The sequence below is a fragment of the Crocodylus porosus genome, unplaced genomic scaffold (assembly GCF_001723895.1).
Source record: "Crocodylus porosus isolate Cpor-Errol unplaced genomic scaffold, CroPor_comp1, whole genome shotgun sequence".
NCBI lineage: Eukaryota > Metazoa > Chordata > Crocodylia > Crocodylidae > Crocodylus > Crocodylus porosus.
In genome coordinates, this window is record NW_017728934.1 from 3,479,896 (window position 1) to 3,498,256 (window position 18,361).

At 44.6% G+C, this 18,361-nt stretch overlaps 1 protein-coding gene across 3 annotated transcripts in view; it reads left to right on the forward strand.

Annotated features, from left to right (window-relative positions):
• IGFN1 (immunoglobulin-like and fibronectin type III domain containing 1) overlaps window positions 1-18,361 on the forward strand; it is a 61,199-nt gene that overhangs the window by 14,308 nt on the left and 28,530 nt on the right. Inside the window, exons 3-13 of one of the 3 annotated variants that reach the window (XM_019546320.1) lie at window positions 2,970-3,092; window positions 5,116-5,255; window positions 5,735-5,834; window positions 6,026-6,073; window positions 7,368-7,416; window positions 8,278-8,455; window positions 11,045-11,158; window positions 12,620-12,791; window positions 13,865-14,137; window positions 15,873-16,676; window positions 17,382-18,308. In XM_019546320.1, coding sequence (XP_019401865.1) covers window positions 2,970-3,092; window positions 5,116-5,255; window positions 5,735-5,834; window positions 6,026-6,073; window positions 7,368-7,416; window positions 8,278-8,455; window positions 11,045-11,158; window positions 12,620-12,791; window positions 13,865-14,137; window positions 15,873-16,676; window positions 17,382-18,308 — 2,928 coding nt within the window. Of the gene's footprint in view, window positions 1-2,969; window positions 3,093-5,115; window positions 5,256-5,734; window positions 5,835-6,025; window positions 6,074-7,367; window positions 7,417-8,277; window positions 8,456-11,044; window positions 11,159-12,619; window positions 12,792-13,864; window positions 14,138-15,872; window positions 18,309-18,361 lie in introns of all 3 variants that reach the window. The other 2 variants (XM_019546318.1, XM_019546319.1) reach the window with 2 other exon arrangements.

Genomic DNA, 18,361 nt, shown 5'->3' on the forward strand with positions numbered 1-18,361 from the left:
TAGAGAAAGCCTGTACAGGCAGCCTGGCAGCAGCCTGGGAAGGCAGGCTCCGTCCAAGAAAAAAAAAATCTTTTTTTTTTTTTCTTTCCTTGAGCCTGCCTGCTGGCCTGAGCTGTCCAGGAGCCTGGTGCTTCCCTCTGTGGCTGCAGTGCCTCCTGGGACTGCCTGAGCCAGGTACCTGTGAACGGTGCTGCCTGGGAGGTGGGGATGCTGCTGCCATGGAGAGAAGCACCACTCCCCCTGCAGCCCAGGGACCACTCTGCCCACCAGCAGCTTGCCCTCTCCTCCACGCTGCTGGAGAGGCAGGTAAGTGGGTGTGTGCATGACACGGGGGTTTAAAGGGCCCTAAATTGAAATGGTGTATTTAAAAACCAACCTCTTTAATTTAGGGCGCCTGTTTCGTCTACACATGCCCTTACAAGGTACCTGGCCCCTAGATTTACAGTGGATCAAAACAATATTGAGGATTTCAATGTCTCTAACTTTGGGAAAATCTGAATCTACATCTGATCTTTGTTGCTCCAGCTTCTGTAATGATGCATTTGTATCAGGGTAGTGCCTAGAGGACCTGGGGCTGAGAGTAGAAACCATTAGGGCTGGATGCGGCACGCAGTCATACTAAGAGTAGAAATAAAATATAATAAAGTTACAGTGAGAAAAAAATGGCAGGAATTTATCCTCTGCTAACTGATCTGTGGTAATTTTGGGCACTGACAGATGTGCAGCTCCTTGGTCTAACTCATGGTGCTTCACAGAAAGTGCCATAAGTTAGACAGAGTCTTCTGACCCAACAGATGTTCACTGTTGGACTAGGAGGGTGGGTGACTAACCTTCATTTTGGAGTCGATCTAGTGAAAGAGGTTGTGCGTCTACAGCCTCTCTCCCTTAGCCCTGCCCCCAGCTCAGGAGGCTTCAATATACTTGTCTCACTCTCCAGCGCCATCTGAGCAAACTCCAGACGAAGCTCTGTTGCTCCATTTCCCCCCTCCCATTCTGAAGACAGCACTGGGGATGGGGTCGTGCTGCTTCAACCCAGCCTTGCTCCCAGTGTGCACTAACAGACATTAATGAGGCACTGTGCTTTGGAACTCCTTCATCTAAACCTGAGGGTTCATTTGTTGTGTGATTGGGCACTTTTTAAAGTGCTCTGCTGCTGTGCACTTCTGTCAGTGCACAGTTGTAGAGCAGTTTCAGTGGCCAATTGCACAACAGAATGTCATCTGTCAGTACCTGGTGTCTGTTTTTATCCTAGAGCAGGGGTGGCCAACCTGCGGCTCCAGAGCCACATGCAGCTCTTCAGAAGTTAATCTTTGAATCTTTGCACAAGCACATGGTGACCAGCTTCCATAGCTGTTACGCCACATCGTGTGCTTGTGCAAAGATTCAAAGAAATGCATATTAACTTCTGAAGAGCCTCAGGTTGGCCACCCCTGTCCTACAGTAAGTAGAAGTTAAAGCAGGGCACTTTACCTCCTAAAAAAATGGAATTAAACTTCTGCAGTGTAGCTTTCGCTAGCTGCTGCGTGGGATCAAGCACACAAATGGTTACTGCAGAGTAGCTGACATGGGGTAGAAGTATGGAGAAACTATAAGCATGGAGAAACTATATAATACCAAAGGCTGTTGCTTCTTTTCCTCCTTTTCCCTGCAACCTCTGCATGAAGGGAGGGGGAGATGCAGAGGGGTGGCAGTGGTATAATCCCACCCCCTTTGATTCCTGCTCCACCCAGAGTTTAAAATAAACCGTCCAACAGCTGCAATGGTATTTCTATTCAGGCAGCACTGAGGAAGTCAATTGATTTCATGGCTCGTTATAATCTACCTGATTTTTGGTGATGACTCTTCGCTCTGGAGGTGGTAAAAAAAAACCAAAACAACAAACCTCTCTCCTTTTTAATAGTCCACTAATGAAGCTATTCTTTCTTCAGCAATTTTGTTGCCTGTTTGTTGTCCTGGTCTCTCTTTTCCTTTTCCACAGCCCTGCAGAGTGTTTTAGCTGTTTTCAAAATCCGAGCTTTACTTATTTACCTATAGAGTTCAGTCTTCAGTAGCAGCTACAGCTTCAGCTTTTGGCTGGGTAGCCAAGACCTGTTTACAATTCAGCTGTGAAAGAGTTAAAAACTGCAGCTGTTACCTGAGCCAAAAAAGGAGGGTGAATGAGCTGAAGATTAGGCTCTGTCCTCATACAACCATAACTGGAAAAATCTTTTTTTTCTTCATTCTGCCTTCCCCCCCCAAAAAAGGTGCATGTCTTACTTGGGGCATTGTATGGTGCACAAGAAAACATGGGTATTTGGTGCATAAATCTTATTGGTTTGTACTCTGGCTAATTCATCACAGTGTAATTAGTCATTTCCAAATGTATACACATACTAAATCACAGTTGAGTTTGCTCCTGAAAATGTAGTCTACTGAAAAGGTACTGAAAAGGACCTATACCCTCCATAGCATCTCTCAAGCTAGCTGATGCTCATAAAATATTGGATACTCCTCAGCCTTTCTTGGCTCAGCAAGACATAGATAATAAGCCACTCTATTTTGCAGAATTATCTTCACTTTTGGGTGTGCAGAGCAGAAGTCTTTGACTGACTATTTTATTCCTTCATAGTCATAAAACTTTATGTAGTGTGCACTCAATTTTTCTAGAAGATTTGTATGTTAAGTATGTAGTGGTGTAATCATATAATTCTCAGACAACAAGTTAGGGGGTATATAGCTTGCACTCAACATTTTTGTAATATATATATTTTCTTCATTATAAATATCAAAAAACATTTTACTGTGTTTTGATATGGCATGCAAAATACAGCTCACAGCAAGATGAAAATGGCTTACTGCTGATGATTAGTCCCTCACAATAATTAGTTACCATTAACCAATGCCCCTGGAAGGTAAATTAACCAATTTTACTGTATTTATAGATAAATATTTGAATTTAGATGCTTACTATTTTTGTTCTTTTCCTCTAGTGAAATCTGTTAAGAAATCTTCCATCCCTGGGGTGACCATCCAACAATTTGTTGATAATATTCCGACAGGATGTTGTACTCCTGACTTTGAGCGAAAGCCCATCACTCTGACATTGCAGGAAGGTGAGACTCGTTTAAGAAATAGATAATTTCACAATGCTGGATTCTTGATCCCAGGTCTTGCCAACATGAGAAAGTGTCTATTTAAATATAGATTTAGTTGCATCAGTAAACATTCCTCATGTAGCTAGCTAAGGCATAATTTGCATTGGTGCAAATCAAGAGTAAGCCTACTGATGGTGTCACCCAGGTTTTATACCACTGTAGTAAGAATTTGGCTCATACTGTAGAAACAGAATCAGGTGGACTCTGCAAATATTTTGCACGCAGAAGATTCAACAACTTGAGATGGTTTGCTTTCATTGGTTTCCTTGTATGTTGAGCTAAAGTATTTTTAAAAAAACCCTAAGTATTCAGATTAAACCTTCATTAAAGCAGGGGTGATGGAAACCATTGATGCCTTCTTTTAGGACCGGGGTGAATCTGGGGAGCGGGGTGCAGGCTGTACCCCATCTTTGATTCCTGTCCCATCCAAAGTTCAAAACTTAACTGCCTGACAGTGGCAGCAGCATTTCTATTCAGGTAGCAGTGAGGGAGTCACTTGATTTTATGGCTCATTATAATCTACCAGATTGGGCCCCTGGCATATTCCATTTCCCAGCAGCCCCTGCCCTGGTTTCCATGGAGCAGTGGGTGGGGAGCTGCTTCAGGGCTGGGATCTTGCATGCGGGTAGCAGATCATGGCTCTGCCCCAGCTCTGGACCACACTGTGACCACTGCAGGATCCCAGCCCCATCCATGGAGCAGCTCCTGATGCCCTGCCAGTGCTGCTGGGGCTGGTCTCCATGGAAACCCTGGCCCTGTGCTATCACTGGGGCTCCATGACAACTGGCTGCCGTCGCAGGCAGGGGTTGCTGGGAAATGGAGTCCAGCCGACAACCAGATCTGCCATTTTGCCCGCCCCTGCTCTAAATTCTTCCTTCCACAAGTGTTAGTGGCCCTCTCTCTTTTTTTAGTGGTCTTGATGTTCAACTCATTAAGCTGTCCGTTCTACTGCAATTCTGCTGTCCTGTTAGCTGCTTCTCTTAATGTTGCTCCTATTTCACAGCCCTACAGATTGTTTTTAACTCTATATGAAATCATTCATTCAGATGTGAAACCATTAACTCAAGGGGAACATCAAAGCAGATGTGGAAATAACTTTAAAACTTTGGATGCACTATCAACATGCTCAAGGAGGCTATTTTATGAATCTGAAAGAGATGAACATTTTAATTCTAATGGCAGCTGAACTAAAGAAACAACATCTTTTGATTATTTTTTCCTAGTTTTGTTGGTTTTTTTTATACCTAATGGATGATATAGCTAATTAGTTTGTATTCTAATAAAGTTATATTTGGTCTTGCTTTGATCTTAAGATGAATAATATGGCCCTAGTCCCTTGCATATTAGTAAAGCCTCTAGTTTCTTTTTACTTGGATAAAAATGTGTGTTGTGTTATACATGATGATGCACCACACCATCTGCACCCCCTTTCAAAATCTTAGATCTGCTTGTATTCAGGGATATGCTAAGCCTTGTCAGTGAATGAGGGCAAGTCAGACAAAGAGTGGTGTGAACCAAGGCACTGTGCTTGAGAACTGCTGATGTAATGTATATAATAAGCCTTACATAATATATAAATATTACATACTCATTTTATAATAAATTAGTTAGCTATCATTTTATAATAATACATTTTCAAACAACTATACTCCTTTAAAAATCTGAGCCATTACTAACATGGAAACAATTTAGGTTGGACTTGAACTGAAAACCTAGATTATCTCCGTTCTGCACCACAAATGCTGGGATGGAAGAAACCCAGATATGAGTATAAATGCACAGGTTGAAGCCTAAATGCATTTTCTTCCTAGATGGATGTGAAATAAAACATAGGCAAGAGACCTTATTCATTAGTGACTGAATTTAAGAGTTACCCTTCAAGTCAGTTCTTTTGAAAACCAGCGAGGTCACCTATTGCTTGTTCCTCTTTTTCTTCACCTCCTGCCTCCTTCCCTAACTCATTTCTTGCCTCTCTTCAAAGGTAAAAATGCCATTTTCAGGGCTGCGGTCAAGGGTGTACCTGTACCTGAGGTGATATGGAAACGGAACAAAGGAGAAATGGATAATCCTGACAAATACCAAACATCCTTCAATGCCGTTACAAATGAGTTCATTCTTCAGGTAAAGGTCAACTGTTGCAGAAAACTAAGCCCAGCTTAACAGACAAGTGAGGAGGGAGCAACCCAGGCTAGGGAAGCTGTGGGTCCGGGCATTGACAGTCAGACATTCATGTGGGGTACCCATAACGAGTGGTGCAGCTCAAGATGGAAGAGCATCAGCAGATCTGTGTAAGGACCCCAGAACTATAAAAGGAACAAAACTATGGGGTATTAGAGGCTATTTGGGGGTCAAATTGCAGGTATCCCATTCTAAACTTTGCAACCATCCTTGTCCCTGGGAACACAGTTGTTTCGGTGGGTCGTAAGCTATGGTGATATGGAGCAATTCAAGAGCAAAGAAAAGTTTAAGGTTGTCTTGGGAGCAAAAAGATTAGGGTGTTACTTTTAAAGTTACTTCATGAGAGGAACAACTGGAGATGAGAGACTCCATTTTCATCACTTCAAGTTGCTGCCACCTTTTTCTGTCTTCCCCTTTATCAGATAAATAAACTCACAGCAGCGGATGCTGATTTGTACCGCTGCTCTGTTGTGAATGAATATGGGGAAGCCTTCTGTGTTGTTGGCCTCAGGATCATACAAGGTAGGATTGGAGGGTCCTGTGTGAAAACCCAAGTGGCTCTTTCATGCCTTTTGGGGGGTAGTTCCTGAAAACATTGCCCAGGTATATAATACCAAAGGCTTTTAACCACTATGGTGACTGTTACCTAATTTCTTTTCTTTTCTTTTTTTTTAAAACATCTCTCTGCTCTATCTCTTCTCCCAACTCATCAGCTGGTTTTAAGAAAAAAACGAGACCGGTCCCCACTGAGACTCAGGAGAGTAAGTATGGAAGTTACTGCTCGTATTATTTTTTTCTGAATCACATCAGCACCTCAGTCTGCCTCCTGAATATTATCCTTTTTGGTTGCAAGGAATCAAACCCTGTTAGAGGTTATAATGTGTGGAGTTATGCTTGCTGTCCCCAGGTTGCAGAGCAGAAAGAAAGCTTTTGGTTGTTCCGTGCTTCTGGGCTTTGCTGGTTGCCACGTAGGGCCAGGAAGGAATTTTTTTCCTCTCTTGTTGCTACAGGTATAAGGGGTTTTTTTCCACCTTCCTTGGAAGCTCTTGGTGTTGACTGAAGCCAAGGTTGGGGTGCGCCAACACTCCTGCTGGGACTAAAACCTGGAGGGTCCTTGTTAGAAGGTCTTGGTGCTTTGCTCAGGGTCAGACTGATCACCACATTTGGGATGAGAGAGGATTTTTACCTCATGGTCAAGGGATAGCCCTCTTTTTTGGATCTCCTGAATGCATTTTAATAACCTTTGCAGTGGCGGGGCACTGACAGCCCTTGTCCCCCTGCTTTACCTGTAGCAGGTTAAGGTGCTCTTGCTGTTTTGGGGCAGTATGCCTTGTAGAGGTGTGACAAGGTTGATTGTGTAGTGTTAGGAATAGGTCAGACAAGGGTTTGTATTAGATGGTTTGGATAGGGATTATTGAGCGAGGGGTTGGACTAGATGGCCTCCTGAGGTTCCTTCCAGCCCTACTTTCCTATATTTCTCTGGTTTGATGAAAGCTTGCAAGGGAAGAATAACATTTAGGCAAGAGCCAAGTGACAGACTTTTGCTTACTTTAATCCTTCTGCCTACTTGCTGTGCATCTGCGGGTAAACAATATTTTGTTTTGAAGAAGCTGTTTTTTAAATGCTTTAATCAGTTGTTGGTTACAGGCCCCAGAAGAAGAGGACTTACATGTGCAAAACACATTGGGCCTGTTGTGTTTAAATGGCTGGAAAATAGTGGAGCTGCCACTCAGAAATCCAGTCCTCAAGTGAGGGACAGTGAGATTTCACCCTTGAGAGAGAGAGGATAATCAAACCTGTCCTCTGCAGGATGTTCTTTAAAGGCACTAAAAGAAATCTAAAGTTCACCTTAACCTTAACTGTAAGTTTTTAGCCAGTTTTTCAAAACTGCCGTAAGTTGTTTGAGGTTGAACACGTCAAAATCGAGGCATTCCACTCGGTGTGTATTTTGTATGAGGTTTGCCTTAGTTTTTTTCTAAAGGGTTTTTTTCTTTTAGCTCTAGGTTATGCTGTGTTGAGTGACTCCATTTTTTAACATGACATTTCTTTTTCTAGTAGACCTGAAGAAAGAGCTGCAGGACTTCAGGAAACTATTAAGGAAGCGGTGAGTGTTTCCAGGGCAGGATAGTGGCAAGACAGCTGCTTCCTGTGTATGGCAGGGATGACTGCTTATCCTTCACAGAACATCTAGTCAACCCTTCCTGTTTCCATTTGTTTGGAGTCACCATATATAAGGATTGATCAGAGTGCTCTGTTAGAGGGAATACGGATAAGGTGCTAGCTCACTCCGGCAGGAGGTGCTGGCAAACCACTTATGTTACCTTGTATTGCAATATTCTGCCTCGAGGGATCTGTCTTTCTCAGGATGAACTTTTTAGAGGACTGGCTGAAAATGGGTAGAAAGGTGCTGTGTATTCTTCAACAACAACCCCTTTGACCAGCTAAGGAGCACTGGGAATTTTTACATGTGCTCTAGGAGGTGGTGCTGGGTGCTTTAATTAGTGAGCTGTGCTAATTAAAAGCACCCACGTGTCACGTGTATCAGCATCCCCAAGCGTCTCTGTGCTGAAAAAATGGCAGTGGGGTGCCATGAACTAAAGTTCATCGAACATATTTTATTTCAAAGTGTCCCGCCGCCATTTTTTCAGCACGGGGATGCCCGGGGACACTGATACATGTGACATCGAAGGCTGCTGGAGCTTGTCAGTTTTCGTGTCCCGGCAGACATGATTAATCGAGTCTGCTCTAACATGTTGGATTTCCAGCGAGTCAGAGCAAGCTCCCAGCATGTCTATAGGAACCCAGTGTGTCCCAAAAATGTCCCAACCAGCTTCATCCCAATTTAGTGTGGGATGTGGCCTGCAGAAATGATGGGGAAAGAAAAGTGACAGAAGGGTAAATGAAGGGAAACAAGAACTTCCTGTTCACCATCTAAACTCCTGTTATCTCCTCTTCTGTTTTTTAGAGGCCCACAAGCTCCTCGGAAGAAGGACATTGACATGGAACAGGTCTGGCAATTGTTGCTGCATGCAGATAAGAAGGATTATGAGAAAATTTGTTTAAGGTATGGAATTGTTGACTTCCGTGGAATGCTAAGGAAACTTCAGCAGATGAAGAAGGACAAAGAGGACAAACAAGCCAAGGTAAGGCCAAGCTTGAGAAACCATTACTGTTCAGTGAGACTTAGAATGCTAAATACAAATGAACCTTTTGGGCAACTAAACAGGATGTAGGCAGAATTTAAGCACCTAAAGCACAAAAAATGATCCATATTGATCCTAGTCCAGGAACTGGAGAACTGCCCATTTGCCTGAAAAAATCCCCAAGTGCATCGACTTGGGTGGCATGCTCAGAAGCAATCTAGAATGGTCACAAAGGCATCTCACTTGTGCTTAATCTCTGTTGCTTCCATATTGGTGTGGGAGATGCCCTGAACCTTGTCTAAGTCTCTGCCCTCTTTGGCAGGGATTCTGTTCCTTCGTGGTTGTCTAAGTGGCCATTTTGCTTTGGTTTTCTACATGGTATTTTTGGCACTTATGTTCAGGTAGGAATGCTACTGCTGGACACAGAAGCTTGTACATGTAGATGACTATGTGCTTGCGTATCTAGGCATGCTTACCAGCAGTAAGGTTATGGTGGTGGAAATTCCCATGTTTTAATCCCAGTAACTGAGTAGATAAGAGATTTGCCTGGGAAGCTGGAGACTTATGCTCTCAGCCTCTGTCACCCAACAGGGAGTCTGAATGTTGGTCTCTGAGGGTGCCTGTAGACATACTGGGAGGCTGTTCTGACATACTGTAATTACAGTGAATTAGAGCTAATTAGCACGCTTCAGCCAGCCTCTAAGTATCAGTGTCCCCATGCTTCAAAATGGTGGTGGGGGTGCCTTAACTAAAGCTCGTTTGGCGAGTTTTAGTTAAAGCACCCCAACACTATTTTGAAGCATTGGGATGCTGATACATGAGACACTGCGGCACTTTAATTAGAGTGGCTCTTGGAGCCACCCCCGGGGCACGTGTGAAAATGCCCTGACTTTCCAGCACAGCACTTTAACCACCACCACATGGGGTCAGGAGTTATCCAAACCCATCTCACCTTTTTTTTTTGAAATTACCATCCTGGTCAGCCAGGAGAGGGAGGTATGTGGGAGATACTGGGTCCAGAGGGAGGAGAGCAAGCCGGAGGGTTTGTGGCTCAGTGGTGCGACTGCCCAGTTGGAAGGGTGGAGGGCCTGGTTCTAGCCTGGAGACTTGCTCCTCATGAGGCAGAGACTCCCCTCTACACTGCTGTCCTCTAGTAAATGCAAGGGACAGAGGCTCAGCTACAAAAGGCTTTGGATATGGTCTGGTCTGGTCTGTGATGTGGGGGTTAGGACACTATGCTAGGAAGTGTGAGGGACCCAATTCAACCCCGCTCTGGCTGGGGGTGGTCTGGAGATATCCAGATTCTGAACCAAATGCCCTAACCATCTGGGGTTAAAACATGGGAGGGCAGTGGTCTTCCACCTCCTGAGTCTGACATCTGCCTGTCAGGTATTTCAGACTGACTAGGTTTTTAGGTCTTAGACACCACTATGAATTTAAAAGAAGCACATGCGTGTAACTGGGTATGTATACAGCCAGTGCCCAGTTCATAGCCTATCATGCATGCAGTCATCTACATGTGCAGGCTTATGCGTCTAGGACTACAATTCCTACCTGCACACAAGTGCTAAAACTGCCATATGGATGACTAAAAATGTCTGCTTAGACAACCTGAGAGGAATAGAAGTCCACCTGTGGTGGCACACTAATAGCATGCATGTAGTTGCACAGCTACTAGAGAAGGAGGAATCCACTTCTTGTCCACTAACCTACTGGTTAGAGCACTTGTCCTGGATGTGAGAGACCTGGCTTCTAGGCCTTTTTTTAACCTGAAGGGGTTCAAACATATATCTTCCACCTCATAGGAGAGTGCCCTAACTACTAGGCCAGGTGGAGTCATCCTCTTTTCTGTTCAAGCTAGGCAACTGTACTGCCAAGAGTGCAATGTTTATAGGGGCAAAAGGAGAACAAGTGAGTGCATCTTTTGTGACCAGTAATGAGGACACTCTTCTGAGAGGGTTTTTAGTACCTGCTGGGAACTTGGATGCCTAATCTGTCAATTTAGATTGTTCTCCTAGGGCAAGATGCTTAGCATTTAGGTACTGTGGTACCTAAGGGGAGGCATCTTCAAGATCGGTTTGGATCTGGCCCTAAGTCACTTTTTGAAAATGGGATCTAAGGTCCTTGGTATTTCTGAACATCTTACCCTGGGATCAAAAAAACAGAGAAGGCTCAACTCCAGTCTAATATGGCTGTAATTCTTGTTGTTTACACTTACTTCTTTTGAATATATTGGTAGAACTGGGCCTAAAGATCCCATTTTTTAAACCTTGGAGCTGTATTCTATATTTGGGTGGTTACAATGAGTACCACCGAAGTGCTGATTTCAACATTCAAATATAGAATTTAGGTTTTCTAACATGGACAGATATGTTAGAAACTTGGACCAGTAATGACTGTTTAGTGTATGAAAGACCCAGAGGGATGGCATATACAATCCACTTGTCTACCAGAGCAAAACAACTGAGAATTAGTGCTGTTCCTCTTTTCTACACTGATGAAATAGTGAACAAATCTACACCAGGTTGATGGGAGCTCTATCAAAGCCAGCCCCATCACGTACCATGTGCTTGTATCTGTTCTTCGCAGTATATCAACAGTATCAGAAACCTGAGACACGTCAAGGTCAACAAGGAGGGAAATGCTATGTTTGATCTAGAGATGGACCTGAAAGATCCCCAAACCAGAATTTACTTATACAAGGTAAGGTAGAGATGGGCAGGCTTGATCAAGCCAAAGAGAGACTTAGATATGTGATATTTCTGATTTACTAGGCAGCGATCAAGAGGAGACAAGTATCGCCTTAGAAAGTGCCCTTCTGTTAGCTCTGCTGCTGCATTAAGGAGCAAAACTGATATTGGACTTTCATCCAACCCTCTTTGCGGGGTTCAAATAAAGTGGAAATGTTTAGGTTTTTTAGGGTTTTGCTTGAAAATGTCTTGTTTCTTCAGGCAAGAGGCAAGCCATGATTGCTGTTTGGAGACTCAAATCAAAAAGTCAGACTAGTCTGATTTATTTCAACAGTCATTATATCCCTGTATAGCTTATCTTCCTTTGAAAACGTTTCTCAAAATATGCCTAATTACAGAGCTTCACAAGCCATGGTCCATAGATTACTGGTGAGCCAAAGAGAATATGCTGGTCATCTGTGGAGATCTGAGCAGTCACATAGTGCTGAAGGCTTCCTCGCTGCTGCTGCTACACACAGCATTGAGGAACGCATTACACCATAGTCAGTATTTTCCTAATATGTCTTTCATACCTAAGCAGTTTCTCTAGCTGCTTTATTGATATAGTGCAAATCCACTACCAGTATGACATTGTAACAAAAGTACTAATATGATCCTTGGATATATAAACCAGGAAACAGTGAGTAGGAGTACAGGAGTATGTGTATCTCTATATATAGCACATGTTTTTTTTTAACAGTAAGGGTGACTGAACTTTGGAACAAATGCACAAGGGAAAGGTGAAATTCCATCTCTTGAAGTCTTGAGATCAAGGCTGGGTAACTTGCTGGAATATATGCTTAAATAAAAGAAAAGATGTTTGGCTCAAGCCTAGAGTGCTTGGGAAAATGTTCTCGTCACCTAAATTCTCATTATGTAGAAGCTCAGAGGAGATGGTCTGATGCTTTCTTCTATCCTTAACATTTATGAATCTGTGTATCAAGTTGGTGGGGACAATGGTTTGTGTCTTCCCAAACTGGAGGAAGCACACTGTATATGACACACATAGAAGGATGGTCAGCCTACAAGCAATTCCATGCTTGAGGAGGTGGTCCATACTATGAGAAAATCTGTGCAACAGGAGCAGTTTGCATATTAAAAATTACAAAGAAACTAATTAATCAAGCCTCAAAGTCCTGTGGGAGTTGGGCAGATAAAATTATTTTTTTCATTCAAGAGGGAGGGTCTGTATAAGACTGATTGTGAAATCGATTTTCTAAGTGCCCACCGTCTGTAGCCATGCCTGCTGTAACATCAGAGTTCTGCCAAGCATGTGTTTGACCTAACATGTTTGAAGTGACTTGGACATCTGGAGTTTTCCTATGTTAGAGACTGAGCTGTGCACATTAGCATGTTGTATTTAAGAATTCAGAGTGAGCACAGGCTGACCATTGCATTGCTGTAGCCCGGCGGACTGAATCTTTTCTTCCCGTAGGATGGTGAGATGATCAATTATGGATTAAACGATGACAACATAAAACACTGCCTGAAACAGGTAGGGAAAAAGTACAGTTTCATCATCAATGACCTGAAGCCAGAAGATGCGGGTGTGTACCAGCTGAAAGTAGAAGATATAGATGTCTTTTCAACTGAGCTGGAAGTTGACTGTAAGGAGCTGAGCTTTCTGAATATGCATTTTGTATGGCTGTGATAAGAACTCACTTTTGGCAGGAAATCTAATATGAGATCAAATCCAAAATTCATTGGGAAAGCCCAATGGCCACTGAAGTTTTTGCTTTTGTCTGCTGAAACAAGAGCTTTAATGTTCTGACAACACATTAGGACAGGATGAGAAAGGGTAGGAAAGCTGCATGAATGGAGGGGGCAGTGGACTGCATCTTGGGAGGGGTAAGTTCAATTCTCAGCTCAATGCAGACTCCAGAAGGATCTTATACATGTCACTTAACCTATATTGTGTCTTAGTTCCCAGCTGTAAAAACTGGTAAATAGTCCCTCAGTTCAAAGGGGTGCTTTGAAGGCTCCAGTCCATTACTGATTGCAATGTGTTCAGTTGGCACAGTAATAAGTAACTAGCTGAATCATAAATGCAAAAGCGTATTTTTGAATTGCACAGAAATAGGCATGGGTATGCCTCTCGAGATTTCCTTTTTTTCTACTTCAGCCAAAGCTCATTGATTTCAAACCTTTCTTTCTTCCATTTGGCCTTTCTTTTGTTACGTCTTTCTATAAATAATAAGTAAATTTAGTTCTGGTGAAACAAGCAGCAATCCTCTCTTCCCTGCTTCTTCCTTAACATTGGGGCCCTCGATCCACACTTGAAGAGACCATTTCTTATGCTGTCAGTTCAGTCTTTATAAGGAAACAAATGTAGTCTGAACTTGGCCTTTGGGGACAGGAGTGGCCTCTCTTTCTGTTTCTTGTGGGGAACATCAGACCACAGAGGCCTTACGGAGGGACTGGCAACTTGCAGCTGCCCCATGATGATAATTTTCCATATTGACCTCCAATAGGAGGGAAACACCACCATACTGCTTCTGGATATGTTTAGTGGCACCCCTGCAGGTAAAAAATAAAAGTAAATGGCTTGTTGGGGGACATGTAGCCTTCTTATTGCACAGCTTCACAGACCTGAAGAGGCTTCTTCCACTCCAACAAAGCTTTTCTTCCTAGAAGACATGAGATGCCCATGTGCCTAATAGCTTTTGCTTTGCCATTACAGCAATTCCTGTCACATTTGAGCACCCGCTCAGTGAGGTGTGTTGCTCTGAGAAAGAAAATGCTGTCTTTGAGTGCAGCCTATGCAGCCCCTGTTATGATGCCATGTGGTTACACACAAACAATCCCATTGACAATAATGACAAGTATGAAATCTCTGTCTCCTCTGATGGCTTGAACCACAAGCTGATGATCAAAAATGTGCAGCCGGCTGACAAAGGCACTTATACTCTTGATACTGGCATCTGCTCCTCTAGCGCCTGCCTTTTGGTGGAATGTAAGTGAAAATCTATTCTTCCCTTCGTTTCAGTTTTACTTGCTTATGATGTACTTTAACAAAATATTGTGCCTTAGAGTCGGGACAGATGTAACATTTAAAGAGCTTTGAAGTGCAGGTGCTTGGAGTGTTTCAGTGGCAGAAAGATGCACAGTCTCCTGTTGCATCCCACTTCCCCCATCCCAGCTAGAGCACTTCAAAATTTCTGCAGGTGCAAGAGTGGGAAGAAGAGCTGACTGTCAGTGAACACTCCCCTGAGTGCTCCACTTCCCTTCTCCCAGAGGCCCCACTTGGTGGAAGAGGTGCAGAAGTGCATGGGACCTCATGGTTTTGATAGGGGATGCAAAGGGTGAGGAGTTGTTGGCAGTCTGCTCTGATGTCCCCTCCCCTCTTCCCTCCAGGATGGGGATTTTTAGCTTCTGCATATACATTTGATTCTGTAACTCCTGGAGAAGGCCAGGTGCAGGATAGAAAATGCCCGTGGATCTCTGGTACCACTTCAACCTTTCATGACAGGTTGGCTGATGACTAGTCCATCCTCAGCTGGTGGGCACAAATACCCACTTAAAACCAGGCCATTTCAAGGATTTAAGACTATCTTAGGATACCTGTATCAGCAAGTCCAACCATTTTTTTAGGCCTCCCTCAAAGCAGCTTATTCTATTGATACTATCCAGCCAGAGGCCTATGGTTAGTTTATAGGCAAGGCTTCTTGTTAAATTGAACACAGCCTGAACCAGCTTTTCATTCCAGCTCCATCACACTTTGTGGTAGGAAACAGAGCCCTTAGTTTAGTATGTCCCTAGGATAACAGTCAGAACTGCTAACAGCCTTACAGGGCCACTCGTCTCCAATGGCTGCTGGTGACTGCTGGAAACTGGTGCTTCTTAGTTGTCCAACACTGATCTCTGTGAGTTTGCTTTAGTTCGCAGCCCTTGGCAGCTGGCTGCAGGCAGATGACTCTCAGCAACTTTCTTCCTGTGCTTTTTATTTCCCAAGGAGTCTCTCTCCTTAGTGGCTGTCCAGATTAGCCTGGATGAGATTCCAAAATAATTCCCCAAGTGAAATATGTGACGCTCAGCAAAAGGGTCTGGGCAGGGGACCAGGCATAGAAAGTTGAGAAGAGCATTGAATATTCAGCTTCAAGTGCCATAGCAGATTTTAAAGGGGTTCTTTCCCTTCTTGTCAACAGCCAGCCCTTTCCTGCTAACAACCCCCAGCCCCATTCCATAGACCAGCACCTACAATGCTAGTTGGGTTAAGTCTGATGATCCTCAGGCTAAACACCTCCATACCCTAAAATAAAATATTAATTGAAGACCTCCTTGAGCTTCTTGAACTTGTTGACCTCTGGGGCTCATTGCAAAGGTCCTCTTTTTCCAGATGATTGAGAGAACTGTTATTGTGAAGATATGGACTTGAGCAAGAAGAGAAAATTGTAATAGAAAGTCCTAAACTGCTGCACTTAGGATTTTTTAAAGATGATCTCTAAATACATTATTAAATCTGAAAGTGGGAATGGCCAAAAAATTATACAAACTTCTGAAATCCTCAAAAAAGAAGATTTTCTTTCATGGTATCATCTTTGAACATATATCCCATTCCAAAGTAGTCTGTGCACATTTTTTTTGATTACCCGTGTATTACTTTAGCTCTTTATTCACTCTTTGCTGCTTCTTTTTCCCCCTGTAAATGATTTATTTTACAATCAACAAACACCACATCTACAATACAGCTGCCAGAGGAAAGAGAAGACAGGTTGAAGGAGATGAAACGGATAAAAAGGGACGGCAGATGGATATGTTATCTGATAAAGAAAGTGTTAAGAAGCTTCGACAAGGAGAAGGTCCTGGGGACAAAGATCACTTTAGAGACACTGTCATAGACAAAGATGGACTATATGGAAGTGGCCTAGATGACAGCAAAGGACGTTACAGCTCCTCAATGGGTGCTGATGGAAGACATGGATATTTGGGACAAGATGGGCTGGCTGCTGGCAGCAGAGATGGAAAGATGGGGACAGGGCAGTTTTCTGCAGTAGGGATAGATGGAAACTTAATGGAAAATGCAAGTAATATTGGCGGATTTCCTGGTGATGAAGGAGGCTATATGAGAGAGATTTATGGCCAGGAGTCAAAGTTAGGCGACTCTGATAGTAGTGGTAGATTAGCTGGAGAAGGGGTTAGGGCTTCTCTTTATGGGAAGGAGTCTAAGCTAGGTGGAGCAGGAATAGGAGGGGCAGATTTGTTGGGTTCTTTACTTGACAAGGATTCTATGGTTGGCCGATCATCTGCTGGTGGTGGCGGCAGGTTAGGGGGGACAGGGGAGCTGAGTTCTCTGGGTGAGAGAGAGTCCATGCTAGAAGGTGTTAGCGCTGCATTAGGAGGCTCAGGAGGGTTCAGTTCTCCCCATGGCAAAGACGCTATGTTAGGAGGTGTTGGTGCTGGTGGCCATGCTGGATTTCGAGGAGCAGAGGCCCTAGGATCCCTCTTTGGTAAGGATGCTGCCTTAAGTGGAACTAGTTGTGGTGCTGGCTTAGGTGGTTCAGGGCTTACAGGTTCTTCCTATGACAGAGGTCATATATTAGGGGTTAGTGGCACTGGTGAGGGAGTAGGAGGTGCTGGCAGCATGGGTGCTTTCTCCAGCAAAGATGCCATGTTGGGTGGAGCCAGCGTTGGTGGTGGGCCAGCAGGTCCAGGGAGAATGGGGTTGCTCTATGGGCAGGATTATAGATTAGGTGGACCTGGCGCAGGGGCTGGATCAGCAGGTGCTGCAGGAATGGGTATTCCTCATGGCAAGGATGCTGTGCTAGGTGGAGCTCATGCTGGTGTTACTGGTAGTGGCTTATGTGGTTCAGAGTGGTCTCCTGGTATGGAAGACAGTGCCATTGTGGGTAGTGTGGGTACTGGTGGTGCAGGGAATAGCGGTGCTTTTTCTGGCAAAGATTCTATGCTAAGCGGAGCCACAGCAGGTGGCATTGGTGCTCTGTCTGGTAGGGCTGGTGGTGGTCAATTCAGTGTTGATGGTGCCAGTGCAGGTTGTGAGCATGTAGTGGGTGCTCCTTATAGTAAAGACAGTGCAAAAGACAGAGCTGTTGCTGGTGTTACTGGTGGCTCTGGTCAAGGTGATGTAGAAGGAATGGGGTCTCTCTCTAGTGAAGGTGGTATTTGGAGTCAAGCTGGTTCTGGATTAGGGGGTATGGGGTCTCTCTATGGTAAGGATGGTGTGCTGGGTGCTGGCTTAGGTGGTTCAGGGGTCACAGGTTCTTCCTATGACAGAGGTCATATGTTAGGGGCTAGTGGCACTGGTGAGGGAGTAGGAAGTGGTGCAGGGGGACTAGGGGTCCTGCAAGCTGAGGGTGGTAAAGTAGCTGGAGCCATGGCTGGTACTGGTGGAGCCAGTCCTGTCGGTGACAAAACAGGTATGGGGTTGCTCCAAAGTGGCAGGGGCACAGTAGGTGGATCCAGGACTGCAGCTGGTGCAGGTGGTGCAGGGGGAAAGGGTTCTCTGTATAGCAAGGATGGTCTGCAGGGTGAAGTTGGTTTTGATGCTGCTGGTGCTGCTCAAGGAGATTTGGGCGGCCTGGGATCTCTGTATGGTAAAGATGGAATGGAATATAGTGCTGGGGCAGGTGCTGGTGCACGGGATGGAAGGGGAATGGGCACTCTTCATAGTAAGGATGGTGTGTTAGGTGTTATGGGTGCTGGCAGTGCTAGTGGAGGTGGGTCAGGGGGGATAGGGTCTCTCTACAGTAGGGACAGTAAGCTAAGTAAAGCTGGTGCCGCTGGGGTTGAGCTAAGAGATATGGGAGGTGGAGGGCATCTTTGTGGTGAAGATGGTTTGCCAGGGAGAACCTGGACTGGTGCTGGTGCAGCTAGTGCTGGTTTTGTTGGTGTGGGAGGCCTGGGGTCTCTTCATGGCCAGGATGCTCTGCTAGGTACAACCAGTGCTGGTGTTGATGGAGCTGGCATCAGGGGCATGGGGTCTCTCTATGGTAAGGATGGTATGCTGAGTGGAGCTGGTGCTGGCGTAGGTGGTGCAGGAGGCATGGGATTTCTCCATGGTAAGGATGATGTACTGGATGTATCTGGTGTTGGTGGTGCAGGTGCAGCGGGGGTGGGGTCTCTCTATGGTAAGGATGGTGTGCTGGGGGCCGTTGCAACTGGCGTAGGTGGTGCAGGAGGCATGGGATTTCTCCATGGTAAGAGTGATGTACTGGATGTA